Raw genomic sequence first — 17,181 nt, forward strand, 5'->3', positions numbered from 1 at the left:
GTTGATCATTCTTCTGGTGGAACTATTTGTGAATATGATGCTGTGTATTAAATTAATCTAATCTCGTCCATCTTTCATAATTTCTGAACAAGGATTACTTATGTCTGCTGTACCATCAGCTTCATGTCTTTGATGTATGTTAGCTTTACTAATGGAAGTCAAAGGATGGACTTGCTTATGTGAGTAATTTGGTGCTGGGATTAAGTGGTCTTTCATCATATAGTTTAGATTTTCAGGAGGTGAGCGCACTCAAAAAAAACAAAACAAAACAAAAAAACCCAAACACACACACACACACAAAAAAAACCAAACAAAAAAAAAAACCAAAACCAGAAAAAACAAAACCCCAAACCAGACTGCTTGCCTGTTTTACTTCTGCATTTTCTACTGAAACAGACCTCTTGCAAACCCTTGTTAGCACATAGCTGATAGTTGTACCTGCACATAAGCTTTGCTTACCCAACCAAAACACCTGATACATCATAATGAAGTGCATGTTGCTCAAGGTTGGTGGCACTTTCTCGTTTTGGTTTTTTTTTTTTACCAGTGTGCTAAAGAAGAAGCTTCACTGCCTTAAGATTAGTCTTAATTGTAAGAGTTCAGACTTCTCCTTTTGCTGTTAGGAATATGAGAACATACTTCATAGGACCTCAGCCCTTCCAATGGCAGCGTGGAAAAAAACTTGAATTGAGTTATGACTCTGTCAGTTTATATGATCCTGTATAATAATGAGAAATTTTCTGTAATACCCCTTGGCAGACAAATCAAGGGTAAGTCATTAGCTCCAGCTTAATGTATAAGGGTAACTGAGGTGACAACACCTGTGGGAAAGGGACGAGATCTGTAAGAATCCCTGAGAACAGCAAATTGAAGTGTAAATATGTTTTTAGCCTAGAGTTTGTTGGCAGTTTACAATTCCTAAGAAGGACAGAGCCCTGAGAACAGGCTGAACCTAGAAGTATGGCTTTTGTGCTGCATAGTATGTACGTAAAAAAGTTAACTAAATTTTACAAAGCCTTTCAAAAGTTTGCTACTTCTGCTTTAATCCTAGTTTTTGCTTGCTCTGGTTTTAATCCTGCTAATTAAAGCTTGCTTATTTCCAAGTAACTCACTTCCAGATTATTAAGTCTGCTGCCAAAATTGCATTGTTCATTAAAGTCTCTGTAATATTAGCTCTTCTTAACAGTTCTAATATAAATAAAATTCTTGCCAGATATTTTTGGAAGGGAGAAAATACTAATACTTGGCACATCCATACCCTTCATGATCTTTTTTACAGACATTCATTTGCAGATACTAGCTGGACTGAACTGTTTTATACCTCCCTCAGACATATTATGGAAATTCAGGGATTACATTAGAGGTGCTTGCATAGTAAAAAGACTGGTCTTGTGAGAGGTGGACAATTGTATGCTTTTGAAATGGAAATACTTGGGAGTTTGTATTCTTCAGACTGCTGCTAATAAATACATAATATGCGTTGAACACAGCAATTTCAATCCAGTAGGTGTTTTATATGAATTCTCAAAACAATTCCAGTTCTTCAGCTCCTGTAAGACTATCTTTTAAAATTAAGACCATTCCTGCCTGTAGTATGTTTTTTATCTGTTTTCCTGTGTAGGACTGGACCAATAATTAAGTGATGTCTAACCAAATCAGAGGAAATAAATTATTCCAGTAACAGAAGTCTGGTTGTATGAAAGCATTATATAAACAAATAGTGATACAGAATCTTATCATTACTTCGAGTATGTCATTTGCTGATATATGCATAATGCATTTCTTTTTTACATACCACAGAAGGCTATAAAGAGTAAGTAGATGATCGTAATCAAAACAATGATAAATCCTACACTAATATCTACTGCTTTCATTCAAAGGCACCCTGAAGCACTTCACAGACTGTTTTATATAGGAAAAGAAATTAGAAATAGAAAATTACATAGAGATTTCATCAATATCTCGTGGTAATAATTACAGGATTTGATCAGATTCATTCATCTCCCATTTGGCTATTAATAGGAATATGACACACTCTGAATTCAATCTTTATTCTCTTAAGGGGTTTTTCTTTGGTGAGGAAAAACTTCAGAGACTTTCTCCACCCTCTTAATGTGCAAAGTCTTTAAATACTGGCAGAAGCATTATCACTTGCTGAACTGAGTGTTCCAGCTGTGGTAATTTCTAAGTGCATAGTACAAAGTCAAGCTTTATAATCAGCCCTTGGTTTATAACTTTTATGACTTTGTCGGCCCTGATTAGTATGTCCAGAGGAGCTACTGGTACCTTAGAAAAGCATAACAGAGCCACTCCATCTCCTGAGTGTATTCATCTTTTTGGTGCGTGCCTGAGCCAAAAGCTATCATTATCCCTTTTTTTTGTTTTTTTTTTTGTTAAGAGCAAATGAACTACACAGGTTCTGCTGGAGAACAGACAGTGCAGTTTTCTCAGCTCTTAGTCCAGTTTTCCCAGCCCTCCACAGCTTCTGCCTGGGGCAGAATGCATTTCCCGCAGTGGCAAGACAAATAAGTGATTATCAGAAAATAAGGCTAAGTCTGAAAATGGCAACAGCTTTAGAGTGACAGTATCACTAAAAGCATAAATAGAATATTAACATGAGTAGAAACCTGACTAGTAAAGAGGGAGAGAATTGTTGCTGCTCCTTTTTATTTCCTTCACAGAAGCTGCTGGTGACAGGAAAAGCACTGTCCTTTGCTATCCTTGTTTGGAGCTGAAATATTAGCTCTCTTTGTGAGAGGGGGAAGGCGAGAAGAGAAATGCCAATAGTTTTCTTTATACCACTCTTTGAAGAAGCCTTTATTTTAAATAGACATGTCCATCTTGAAAGCATTCTTTGAAATAGTAACAATCAGCCGGGAAAGCCAGTCTCAGAGGAAAATCTCAGAAAGAGGAAAGCGATGACCTACATTTATCCTCTATTAGAAGGGAGTGGGTCCCATGGATACAGGTCTTTAGCAGAGATGGAAGATTAGGTCTACATACCTGCCTTTGTTATTCACCCTTTTCTTTCTTAAAGGGAAAGTCCTTTAATCTCCCTTTCCTTATATCGCCTGGTTCCAAATTGATGAATGCGATACCTTTGTAAAGGGCGTTGCAGTTTGGATGAAAGGCAGTTTGCTAGAGCCGAGCACAGTCGGCAGGAGCAGCCTGTGCGGTTCCCCTCTCCCATGTTCCCTCCTTCCTAGCAATGCCCTGGAGAAGCCTCACCTGCACGACACCTGCTAGAGCTTTGTCACCCCGGAGAGGGTTGATGAGCTCCACAATGCGATGGACTAGGGGAAGGCAAGGGCTCTGCAGGGGAGGGGCATGCAGATTAAGGGAAACAGTCATCTGATTGAAAAACTCTAGTAGTTAAATCTCCAATTACTCTCATCATCAGAAAGAACAGACCTGAGTCCAGTGAACTGTTGTTCAAAAATGTGACGGTTGTTTTCTTAATTACTTCAGTTGTGCTTCTTTGAAAAAGAATGGTTTGCCTTCCATCTGCTGCGATGGACCCAGTGAGGATGGTGACAGGAAACGCTACTGGAAAACAGTACCATGCTACTGGGAAACTGCAGGCATCGCCACAGACTGTGGAGATCCCTGCTGTGTTTCCCAGTTGTTAGCAATCTAGTGAGTCAGATCATGGAGTCATCCAAGTTATAGATGAAAAAGACTTTTTGTTTCCTGGGATCCTTACAAGTCACAAGCATGGTCACACTTCAGTAACTTTTCCAGATCCTGAATTCATCTGCCGTGATGGAGGGAAGACATAGTCACTCAATATGAGTGATCAGCAGACTTCCTTTATTGTGTCTTACAGTCATCTTTTATGCCTTGTTATAATTAGCTCATACATATTACAAAAGTTAAGCTCATTATTGGTTAGTTGCCTAAATACCAAGCCCGCCCCTAGTTTCTCTTCTATAGTTATCTGTTCCCACCTGCAACATTCTTTACCGACCGCAATCTTCCTGTTATTGTGTAACAAGAACAGCCAAGGACAGTGTATTTTTGCTTTACTTCAGATAAGCTGAGTGCAATGTGCATTTTTGTCCAGCCAGCTGGACTATGTCTACGTGAACTTTTTCAGCTAGCCAGTTATCCACATTCATCCTTCATTCTATGGTAGTTTTTGAACAAAGGAATTGAGTTTTAGATCAAAAAGTTGCTTGCTTTAGGTACTCAATTACATGACAAGGTACTGACAAAAAGAAAGAAGAAAAAAGAGAGCAATACATGGATTATTTTTCTTCCTCTTACTTTGATTTCTGTGAAAAAGTGCAGTCCTAACACTATAGATATGGCGCGGGTTTTTCCTGTGTGGCTATTTTTGGCCTTCCATGTTGTTATGGAAAAAAACCCAAAACAACACCTGAGAGATGAGGTACCTAATTAAATTCGGGTTTTTTTATTTTCTATTTGGAAGAAACAATATGCAACATGCCATCTGGAATCAGCTCTTGAAGTGATAAAGGAAAAATGTTATAACTGTGCATAGTGATTCCGTCTAGGTATGGAAAAGGCACCAGGTTACTCACTGCAGTTGAAATGAGGAGCTTTTAAGCATGACTATAAATTTAATTTTAGTGAGCTTGCTAACTAAATCGGGGTTTGAGCCTGGTGCTCATAGTTAGATTCACAAGTTTAGGCTTTTTTGGACTTAGACACTGAGAACTGACAGGACTAAGATGACAAGCCTTTTGGGGTAATTAGTCTTTAGTTTCTCTTATTTAATGTAATACTAAAAATGTTAAATATAAAAGCAGCAGTGTTTCCTTGGTATGCAGAAGTCATATCATTAGGATAATAATTGGCAGCAACCAAAGCAAAAAAGATACACTTCTAGGAAGCATTAGGCTCTTTTTCCCTCTCAGGAGACATCAGCAAGGAGGTCAACGGCAAAGCGTTACCTGCTACTATGGAGCTGGTCAGTCTGGGAGGCAGGGAGACTCACATAAGCCCAGCAGAGTCCTGGGCTGGCCACAAAGCAAGCTGCTCCTCTATGTTCCAGGCTGACAGGAGCTGCTATCCATCTGTGTTCCAGCAAACAGGCACTGTTATTGCTCAAACTGATATCGTTTGAGACATGTTTTTAGATGGTGACACTATAATGGTGTAATTGCTGCCTACCCATTCTTTTGGTGCTTATTTCATGGAACAATAGCAATGATTGAGGAAATTATTGTAATAAATTTCACAATTGCTTTCTGGTTTTTCTCTCTCTCTGTGATACAGGAGAAAAGATGCTGGGATGTTGTCATACAAAGAGCACCTACCAGTCAGTCAGGTAGTGGTTGGAGACGTTGACCGGCCTGGGTCTGAAGCCAAGATATCTGTGGGGCCTGTGCGTTGTCAAGGAGATCGTAAGTTGGCTGGGTTTCTTCCACTTACTCTTGGGGAGAAAGCAAACCAAATTGGAAATCGGTAACTTTGTACACACCCCACACAAATTCAGAGAAGTGTCTGTCTACTCAGAGACTTTTTTTCTGTGAAAGCTTGATGTGATTTGAGAAATTTTGTCTATGAAACTGCACATATAATGGCTCATGTTTGCATTTAAAATATCGATATTTGTTTTTATTTTATGGTAAATGCAGCAAGTTTGATTATTCAGCTAAGTTTATGCAGATATAAGCAGTAATACAGGTTGCATAAGAACATCTCTCGCCATCTGTGCTTCTGTTGAATGCTTTTGTCAGTGTCATTGTCATTGCTGTGCATGTGACTGTAAGCTATGGTTATGGGATATAAATAGTAGCATGATGGCAAAACTTGTTGCCGTGAATTCTGTTTACAGGTGTATAAAATTGGACAAGATTGTTATCAGCTGTTAACCATATCAGGGCTTGATGTTTGCATGTAAAACATTGGGAGATTTTTAGTGGTAGTCTCTGAGTTCCAGGCTGCATGCTGGTAGGAGGTGTACATCCTCCAGTGTGGTCAGCAGGTCGTAGAGTAAGTCAGTTTAATGGATAAATTTCCACCTCACATGCAAAAAAAAAAAAAACAAACCAAACAGGTGGAGTGAGGAGGATTGTATTCTTCCTTCAATCTAGTTTATATTTCAGAAGATGAAATTCATCGCCGCAGGCAGAGCAACTGCTTAAGGCCCTTTTAAACCACAGTTCAAAAGCTTAAACTCTCTGAAGTTGTCATGCGCATTAGATCTGTCCTCTGTATTTGAAGGCCCTCCTGTTATAAGAGGTGCTGTAAGGAAAGGTTGCCTGGTTTAATTTCCAGTAACTAATATTTGCATGGTCTATAAGGAATACAAAACCCATCCTCAGGTGCTGGTGGAGAGTACGATAAGTCAGCCTATGAGATGCAGTGATGTAGAAATACCGAATGGGTGTGCACAGTACATGCAGGTTGAACAACCTGCTTCGATCCAACATCTAACAGGGCACAACAGGGATGAGTGTGGTTTGCCTTTCCTCCTCTGCCACTTTACAGCTTTACAGTGCTCTCCATCTGCATGTTCCTAAGTACTTTACAAAGGAGGTCTGCATTACTGAATTATGTCAGGGGCTGAACATGAGCCAGCAGTGTGCCCAGGTGGCCAAGGCAGCCAACAGCATCCTGGCTTGTACCCAAAACAGCGTGGCCAGCAGGGCCAGGGCAGTGACCATCCCCCTGTACCCGGCACTGGTGGGGCCACACCTGGAATCCCGTGTTCAGTTTTGGGCACCTCACTGCAAGAAAGACACCGAGGGGCTGCAGTGTGTCCAGAGGTGGACAGGGGGCTGGGGAAGGGGCTGGGGCACAAGGCTGATGGAGAGCGGCTGAGGGCACTGGGGCTGTTCAGCCTGGAAAGGAGGAGGCTCAGGGGAGACCTGACGGCTCCCTACAGCTCCCTGACAGGGGCTGTAGGCAGCGGGGGTCAGTCTCTGCTTCCAGGTAACAAGTGACAGGACAAGAGGAAATGACCTCAAGTTGTACCAGGGGAGGTTTAGATCAGATGTTAGAAAAAAATTCTTCACTGAAAAGGTGCCCAAGCATTGGAACAGGCTGCCCAGGGAGGTGGTGGAGTCACCATCCCTGGAGGTGTTTAAAAAACATATAGATGCAGGACTTAGGGACATGATTAGTGGTGGGCTTGGCAGTGCTGGGTTAACGGTTGGGCTTTATTATCCTAAAGGTCTTTTCCAACTTAAATTATTCTATGATTATCCCTGCCTTGAGGTAGGGCAATTAATCTCAACTGAGAGGTAATCGCATACTCAGGGTCATCCAGCAGGACAAGGACATACGAGAGTTTTCTGGGTCCCAGTCCAGTGCCCCAAAACCCATTGCCATTGCTCAGGGACCCAGCTGAAGCGCTTAGCCTCTTTTTCTGCTTGTGGTCTTTCTGGATTGCGCCAGTGATCCCTCCAGCTTTTGTTAATGAATCTGATGCCTAAGAAGAAGAAATAAATATCATGGGATGTTTGCAAACTTTCACATCACCTATTTGGTGCTTATTTGTGGTGTTTGACTAATCACAGGTCAGTTTGTGTTTGCTACTCAGCTGTGTTTGATAAACATTCTCATAATAGGCTCTTACAACTGATGACTAAGAAATAATGAATAGTATGTTCTTGTGTCTGTATTCCTCATATCCTGAATCTGAGTGTTGCTAGAAATATCAGTCTCTAAAGTATGAGCCATTTCTAAATATTAGTATAAATGAAACCTTATTTGAGCAGGGAGTAGCCTTTACTAGAGTGCGAGTGACACAGCTATTTGGGAAACTTAATGGATGTATTCCTAATATCGTGATTAATTGATTTTTTTTGTTTGAAATTACAGGTATGATTTGTAGTTTTAAAACTTTGCCCATGAATAAGTTTGAGTTTACTTCCATAGCTATATGTTATTGTCAAAAAGCTGTTATAAGGTTTCTCAGAGGAGATAATATAAACCCCAGTCCTTTGCAGTTAGCAAAAGCTCCAGTTTTATGTTCCCACTGCATTTACTAAGCATTGTCCTTCATATTCTTTCGTGATCCTATACACTGTCTCACAGCTTGTGTAAAACAAGGTTTCTGTGCTTTTGTTCCAAAGGGAAGGAAAATCCAAACTGCTGAATTTGTGGAACGGGGTGTTCAAAACCAATTGATCCATTTTTGGTGTATTATGTACATCAAAACCAACATTATTAATACTAAAGAAGTTGACTCTCATCACAGCCCAAGGAGTTCAGTTGCATGTGTTTTGTATGTTGTTATCATTGTCTAATTTTTGAGGGTGGTAAATGAAAAGAGGTATGAAGACTTGCAGAGAAATACAGAGTTTTCATCTAATTGGAAGGAAGAGGGAAAAAGTCAAAGTGCCTAGCCAGTCAAATAAAATTTTACCTAAATAGGTAAATTTCTCATTGGATTTCTCATTGTGGTTGTAGAGCCTGCCAGTACTGTGACAACTTATCTCATGTTGCCCTGAGGGTTGTCCATGGCATGTGATGTATCAACCCACAGCCCAGTGACATTTAGCAGCACATGAAGGGCCATATGCTTACATCAGAAGCACAGTTTAATTTGCTATGCACTTCACAGCTACTTCTGTCTAACATCTAGAGACACTGCTACATCACCCAGGCCCAGTCACAGCTGCACCTGAGAACTGTAAGAGTACTGCAGAGCTACTGGCATTTGCAGTCCGCAAGAGCAGACAGCTGAAAGCTTGTTGTTTCAAGGGCAAGGAGGATTAAAGAAAGCAAAAATATGCCTGTTGTCTCATGCAGTTCCCTTCCTCCCATACACATCAAATTCTTAAAAAATCATTCAATTGGGGCCATAACAATTGACCGTTCCTACACTATTGACTGACTGAAGTAAATCTGAAACCCATTCATCTTGGTGCCATTTGTTTGACATGAACCAAGGAACATTAGGAATGTAGTACACATTGCAGAATCGTAATTGTTCTCCTATTGCAAAAATCACTAGATTCTTCGTTCAGAAATATAGATTTTATTTTGGTCCCACAAATGACAATTTCATTTTTCTATTCCCCTGATTTATGACCTGATTAAGGCTGCTCCGGGCAAGCTTGGATGGTGGCTATTGTTGGAAATAAAATCAGAAAACTTGGCCACGCATGATTATCCATCTTTCTGTTCCAGAAGTATTCTTCATATTTAACTGCACTCACAAAACACTATTTGCATCCTGAAAAGTAGTCAGCAAAAAGGGCCTTTATTATCCTCTAAAGATCTACTTAAGCTGCTGTGTTCTACCAGAATGATGAAAACTCATCTGGTCATTGTGGAAAAAATCCCATAAATCTTGCCTGGGGGCTGCCTTGTACCTTGGATGAAATTTCGCGGATTTCTCTTTTCCATTTGCTAATTTAGTGTTGAGGAATGCCATGTAAATATTTAATGATTTTTTTAAGTGGTGACCTACCAGGAGAGCAGACTTATCCAATTTTACGGAGAGCAGGTGCATAACCAGGATATGGGTGCAATGGGGGTTTTGGCATCATATTGCATCCAAAGATCAAGCAAGGAATTTATCAAATGTCAAGTCTACCCAGACTTAAAGCAAAGCCGTCCTTCCTGGCCGCTGCTGTACGAGCGTTGTGCTCACAGAATGGCAGTGGCAGTTTATCAGCAGATTCTCAAGATCCTCTAACCTGAACTGTAATGGAAACAGGGAAAACACAGATCTAACTTTGACATTTACCAGCCCTGAGACTCCATAGTAATACTGGATAAGGAAACTACTCTTGTTTTTCTCAAGTGATTGTGTTTTGTGCAGATCGAGAAAGAAGGGCCAACATAGAACATTAATTAATCAGCTTTACTGTTCAGGTTAAGTTCTTTGAGACTACTTAAAATCCCTTTACAGATATATTACAATTGTACTAATACTAATGCAACAGCACCTGGATTCCTCAGCCCCACTGCATTTGGCCTTGTCCAACCAGTAACAGAAAGACCTTGTCTATCCCTTTATGTTATTCTACTGTAAAGCAAAAGGGCACTCTGAGCTTTTTCCCTTTAAAGAAGGACACACATATGTTGGGGTTTTCCTTTCTGTCCAAGCTCAACCTGAGGTGGTAGATCAAGGCTGCAAAAATGGATCTGGTAATTTGTTTTGAAACCAAACTGAAGAGCTTAGCTTACTGTGTTGGGGCTATTGCTACAGAGATTTCGTAAATAATCATATTGAGTCAAAATTACTTTTGTGACTTTTGGCACCTTTTCAAGACTTTCTTTTCATCCCCCTTAGGAAAATACTGGTGTTCTCAAAGCTTCTATATTTGTAACCTGATAAGAGTATCCTTTTCACAACGACTTCCAAGGATTTTGAGTCGTGTCTGCTCTTTATAAGTCCAGAGGGGAACAGGCTGACTATTCTGCTCTAGATTTGCCTTTCTCCTTGAGTCTCTTTTCCTTTTGTCCCATTTCTGTTACAGCAAAGGCAGATTTAAGGGGGAGATGGTTTTTACACAGCTCAAATTTATGTTTTTTCCATCTCCTCTGATATATAGTTTTTACTTTCCCAGTAAGACTTCAATTCCAGAGCCACGAATCAGCCTTTGTATTTTACCTCTATTATTTTTAATCTTCAAAATGTGGGGGAGGAAGCAGCTGCATTGACTGTGGTTCTCTCTAAGCTAAGTTCTCATAAAGACTGGTATCAGCCCTGTTCATGTAGGACCTGCAGTGACAGACAAAAAGGTCCCCTTGACAGATGACAGAAATTCAGGGACAAATCAAAACACGATTCTTACATCAGTGCATTGATTTTGTGTGTGCGTGTGCGTGGAACTGTGTGTGTGTTCTCAGGGGAAATATACCTTGAAATCTTATTCTAGTCAGTGATTTTGACCGTGGCTCATCATTACTCCTTTCATGACCTGATGCTTTGTTTCTTTCACTTCCAAATATTGCTTTTGGCTTTACTCTTGTACTTTCTTATCAAAGGTTCCAGTAGAGTTGGCTTATTTAATCAGACAGTGGTGCAGACATGGGCATTTTGGGGGGCTCTGGGTTTGTATTAAACCCACTCTATAAATACCTAAATCAGACAGCCGCTGCCAGGGTCAGTGCCTACAGACTGGTATTTATATATATATAATACATATATAGTTACCCCTTATGCATCACATGTGCAGGTTGGTGACTCAGAACTGTTACTTGTCATGAAAAATAAATCTATTGTTTCATCTGCATGCTTAGTCCATTTTCGTTACATTCCAAATTGAGGACATTTTCAATATCTTAAACTTGGGTTTGAATGGTACCTCCTGAGTTTCAGAAAAAAAATAGCACTGCACTTTTCAGTAACACATGAAACGTATGAACAAAGTCAACTCTCTAGTAGGATGAACAATGTGTTGACTCAGACCAGCAGTGATGCTACTGTTACATATGCAGGTAAAGTAAGCTGGAGAGTATCCCAGAAAAAAATAAATAAATTTGAATTGGTAAAAGATCCAACTGGAATTTCAATAGAAGCAATTTACTCCTACTGTCTTTTAGGCAGTGTTCCAGTAATATAGTGACTTGTCTTACAAGTTACTGGAAGTGAAAACACTGATTCAAATGAAAGTTAGCATTATTGATAGCCCCCACTCAAAAAACAAAACAAAACAAACAAAAAAAGACAAGCCCGAGTGTTTGCAGCTGGCCTCTTAAATGTATAAATAGGTGTGAAAAAAAAATTGGGGTTTGAAACTTCTGAAGCAATGATTCCACTGGAAATTTGTGTGATGAGATTACATAGCTGAAGTTTAGGCAATTCCCATTTGAGGTGTGTACTTCTCTGCTACTCAGGTTAGAAAACTAACAAAAATTAAATTTTTCTACATTTCCCTATTTTTTGCTTGCATGACTAGATATATCTATATCTATTTATTTTTACGAATTGCTTGACTTTGCAGTCCAATGATACATTCAGTAGATTAAATCCAGGTCAAAACTTGATCCATCCAAGAATTTAACTTTTTTTTCCCCAGTAGCTGTAGCTGCCTTTAGTTAACATAAACATAAACATTTGTCTGCTGAATTTCCACAGCTATTACCCCAGCATGTCTTTACGTGTTGCATTGGATTGTATCTCGAGCAATTCAGGTGGAATACAGATTGACTCAGAGAACATCAGGACATTGTGCTCGCTGGTTATGACAGTGTTTCTGATGCTACCAGCAAAAGAGGAGAAAGAAAAGTTTCCTTTCAATTAAAGCAGGCTGACAAACAAGAAGGACTATTTTAGACTCGTTTGATTTTTTCAGTGGATTTTGTTGAAGGCAATAAAATAACAGTGTCTGCCTTGGGTGGGGACCATCCAGTTCAGTTAATCAAATTACTGTCATTATTCCTCATATGTGGTTACCTTCCTCAGAGACACAACAAAAAAAATTACCCACCAGGTCAGCTCTCTCAAACTTTCTAAGGCAAGAAATTAACTTTTTTTACAGTTGTTTAATATCTGATTGCATCATTCCCTATAGTTAAGTCTACCCCTTTCTCTTCACCTTTAACCCTGTTTCATACTGCGTACTTTGTTTCTGTTGTTAATTTATTTTTGTATTTGTGCAGAAACGTTTTCTGCAGCAGGTGGTGCTGGAATGCCCTCCTGCAGTGCCTTGATGTTCCTGAGAGGACTCTACTTTCCTCACCTCCCAGGAAATCTCAAGCTCTGGCCAGTTGTCTCGTACAAGTATAGGCCATTTCTGGCCATGGGAATCAAATTTTGCCTGGCCTGAAAATAGGAGCTGGAAAACCTCCATTGTTCACATGAATTTAGGGCATTTCTCTCTCACCCTGAAATATACAAAGGGATTTGAAGGTGGACATAGGCTAGAGTATGTCCTCTCATGGCTTCTCTTACACATATCCTTGTATCCTTCCTAAGCAGCAAAGTGCTCCAAGTTCTAACGTTTTTGGCTGGTAGTTTTGTCATTCTTTTTTTGTTTGCAATCAGTTCTCAGCAGCACTGTAACTACACTCAGAAGTGATTCTCTGATGTTGTAAACCAAAAAACTTTGAGTTTAATTTATAACATACTGTTATGTAAGTTTTCAACCAGATAAGCTCTCCCTTAGATGATCCATGGTGGACAGTACCAAAACGAGAAGACCAAACATCTCTGGAATTGCAGATCAGCTTGGAATTGTTGAGGTTTGGAGGGTGGGGGGTGGTAGGTGGTGTCAACAGCATTTGAATATGTATGGCTAAAATTATTTAAGTTCCAAAAACTATTTTCCTTCTTCATGGCAACACTTCATCTGAGCTAATCATTCTAGATACCTTTCTCCTACTCCTTTGCTTTTGTACAACAACAGACATTCTGGCCTAGAAAACTGGGAGGAAATAGTCTCTAGAGCACCGTAATTCATTGAATTGTAATTCACTGTGGCTTCCTTGGGAGCTCTTTATACATACCATCCTGAATGTAAGGTTCCTTTTATATAATCTTGAAAACCCAACAAGAAATCTGTAAGATTCTAGATTTCTGTGTTCATGCACTCACTATAAGCTGTCAACATTTCTATTGTAGAACACCTTTTTCTAAGGTTTATAACATGACCATGTTCAAACTTGGAGTACAAGTGTATTCATGGAATAAATCCTTGTAAAGTGACCCAGTTTTAACAGATATCATATTGACTTATATATGAATATTCTCTAATGCATCGCACTCACTGTCAGGTTTTCTTATGTTTGCTTTCTGAAAGCAAAAGCTAGCCGTGAGTGCTCCTAATCTCATAGAGCAGGAAGAAGTAGATATCACATAAAAATTAACCATCGTCCTAGAAGGACATGTCTTTTTATTTCTGACTGAAGCATCAGGATGCCTGCAAATAGTGCAAAAGAATAAAGGAACAGTAGAGTTAAAATCATAATTTTGGCATATTGGGAAAACCAGCTCCCCATACATTACAAAGGTTGTGCCATAGGAAAATCAGTAATCCAAAGTTTAAAAAAAAAAAAATAAAAAAAAGAAGGAACCTTTATATGGGTCTGAAATTGTTAGAACATGTAGAAGGCACATCCTTTCAACAGCAGGCATTGACTCTTGATGTAGTTTGACCCCTTCATTCTTTTCAGGCTTTGCCAAGATCTAGTAGAGTCTGAGTGGTTCAGAAGAGTGAGACTTCTGCTGCTTCTTCCCGTACTGGTGGCATATGGAAATAGTATAGATTACACTTTCATTTAGTGCATGTTTTCATTATGAATACAATTTACATTGCTGGAGACTTTTCCTTAAGGACAAGAAAACAGTATGCTCTGAGTATCTCTTTTGAGGGGAAATGCATTTAATCCTTGTCATCTTTACTATATACTTGCCTGCCAGTTACTTTTTCTGAATTTAGGTATTTAGAGTGATATGGTGCCACAAGTTACATCCCCACACTTCGCAGATTCATCCTGAACTGTAAACCAGTTGGTGGGAGAGACATTTTACCTAGTTTAAGACAGAAATGGACCTGCCTAGTATTAATTAATTTTCACTGCCTTCAGTTCTACCTAAATGTATATGTTGGTATAAACTACAGAAGGCAGTTCATTGAAATTTCAAAGCAATAATAAATTTTACTCTTTTTACATATTTTCTGGAAGTAATGAAAACATAGGGCAATCAATGCCCATGATCAATTCTCCAACCAATTGTAAAAGAAAAAAAATGGTGAACTCCATAGGGGATTTACGAGCTTTATGTTTCACAGATACAGAATTCAAATGCAATTAAGAGCTAATTTTATTCAAACTCCCCTCATCATTATGATTATATTACAGGATAATTTTATCTTTAATGCAAAAAAAGAAGCATCTGAAACATTTCATGTAAAGTATTGTCTCTAAATTCCTCGGGAATTTAAGGAAAGAGTCATTAGTCTGACAGATGACACACAGTAGCTGTTCATATTAAACTCAAATCCTGTTAAAGTTATGTTTTAATTATAATTTCAAACATTTTACCATCTATGTGATTGTAATGCATATTAGTATCTTACCATACCTATAGCAAAGTAAGAAAAGCAATTATGCAGGGTACAAAATCAAAGGATGAAAAGATGAAACAATTCCCATAGCGCGTGGAGGACCAGTGAGAAGGCGATGTCGGTCAAGCAGTAAGGAACTAGGAGAACCTGAGACTGAACTGGGGAATGAGGAGCTGCTGGAATCCTGTCAATTACATGCACAAATTGACGGTCACCTTTAAATTTCACTCCATGAATATCTGAATAATCTCAGAAATGAGGTATAAAATGGAGGAAATTATCTATGTTCATATTTTAGGTGGAACTCCTTCTCACTTTAACACTTTTGGCCTGTGTATTCCTGCAGCACTGAGTGACATTTGAAGAGCAGAAAGAGCAGAAAAAAGCAAAAAATGATTGAAGGTGAGGTAGAGTGAGGTCAGTCTCGTTCATTGCTATGCGTAAGTTATGCAAATGCAGTCTCATTTAGACATAGCTAAGTGAGTGGCAGCAGGATGGAGGATAGCCAGTTATACAGGATCTCGTTTGACTTTGCAGCGCCTAACACCTGGCACACAGCACAAAGTGACTCGCTAACACTAAGAACTGCCCAACCACCAAGGTGGGGAAACTCATGAAGAAGAAGTTGGGGACCCCCGACGCTTGTTAAACTTGCATTGATCTCTGTACTGGGGAGCCAAGTTAACTCTAATGGTGTCTAACACAAGATTTTAAAATGGCTGAACTTACTCTATCCAGTGGTTGAATACGAAGGAAGGTTGGGTATGAATTCCACAGTCACGGCTGTGCTTCATGACGATTTCTCATCCCACAGGCTCTTCTCCCCATGCTTTAATTGCAGGGCTGCATTCTAGCAGCTTCTCTTCAAAACACTCCCATCATCAAGTTCTCTTACAGTATTTGGTGTATGCACAACATCCCGCTTAGTGCTTCGCAGGATTTTCTAAAGGAATCTATCCTGATCCTTCTCTCACAGCACACCATTCTGGATTTTTTTGTGCAGATATATGATGTGGTGCCTGAAGGAGCAGCTTTTAGTACAACAGCTTGAGAGAAGCAGAATAGATACAATGGGAAGAATTAACCTCCTATTTGTTTTCTCTAATCTCTTAACATTTCTTTCTGACCTTTCTCTTCTATGGAAAAAATTGCAAATGTTGGGGGGGGAAGCACTAGAAAACTGTAAGAGAAATACGCAGAATTGCCTACCTACTCCCTTTTCCATTGATGATGCCATAGAGGACTTCCACTATTCAACTTCTGGGTTTGAATATGCTGGATTCCAGATTAAAGTTGCAGCCTGTGAAGCGCCATAAATTCAGTATTTAGAAAGCAAGTTTCAGAGGAAAAGTTCCAATTCCCCTTCATATATTCCTCTTTTCTGTGCTAAAAACTTATCTTTTTGAGGTGCCTACTTGGCAAAAAAAAGAAGAAATTTGAAAACGCTGATAATTTTATTCAAGGTTTTACGTTTGAATCAACTCAGATAGAATTAAAAGGAGATGAGTGGAAAATCCTTTACTTTACAAAATTGTATTTTTTTTCTCATTACAGAAATTCAAGGCAGTTCTACCCATTTACTGTTAGGAGCTTACAGTAATCTGTACTTCGAAAGTCTTAGCTAAGCTTGCAGAATCTTTCAGCTTTCAGAAGCTTTCAACTTTACAATATTAAGCAGCAAATTCTAACATTTTTATATGCCTGTATTTCAACTCTCATTTGTGAAGAATCGTCCGCACATCTGATTTGGTCTAATTCAGAGGACCAATATTTTTCATGAGAACAGCTTTCAGGGAAGCAGTTATGGAAAGAGAGGCGATAGTGACTCACAGTTTCAAAATCTTCTTTTTGGCCTTTTTCTACTTATCAATTTCTAACACGCACACTGTATCTATATTTTATTATTTACCTTTGGTTTCATGAACTTCTGCAGATGTACAATTTTTGCCTTATCACTGCAAATAGTTCTGCTTTTGAAAACTGAGGAACTAAATCAGTGTAAATCAGTTATTAGCCGCAGAGCACAGTTCATATATCTGTGTCCCATTCACCTGATTATCATTTTTTTTAGATTTGCTATTACAAGGTTAAATTTAAAACAATTTATTGTTATGAACTGATATTGTGTCTTCATATTTCAGAGGCAGGGAGGAGTAAACTTGATCCCTATTTTGCAAGATATCATCCAGGAAAGTTAAGATGATTCTGAAAACATGGTAGAGAAGGGATTTTCCCAGGA

The 17,181-nt window shown here is 39.1% G+C and overlaps 1 protein-coding gene across 1 annotated transcript in view; it reads left to right on the plus strand.

The window, feature by feature from the left end:
- Positions 1–17,181, plus strand: part of CNTNAP2 (contactin associated protein 2) — a 1,227,711-nt gene that overhangs the window by 1,037,511 nt on the left and 173,019 nt on the right. The window contains exon 16 of the mRNA XM_080386067.1: positions 5,242–5,369. Within this exon, the coding sequence (XP_080242193.1) occupies positions 5,242–5,369 (128 nt within the window). The remainder of the gene's footprint in view (positions 1–5,241; positions 5,370–17,181) is intronic.

This window comes from Falco punctatus, assembly GCF_963210335.1.
Source record: "Falco punctatus genome assembly, chromosome: 4".
In the NCBI taxonomy this organism is placed as follows: Eukaryota; Metazoa; Chordata; class Aves; order Falconiformes; family Falconidae; genus Falco; species Falco punctatus.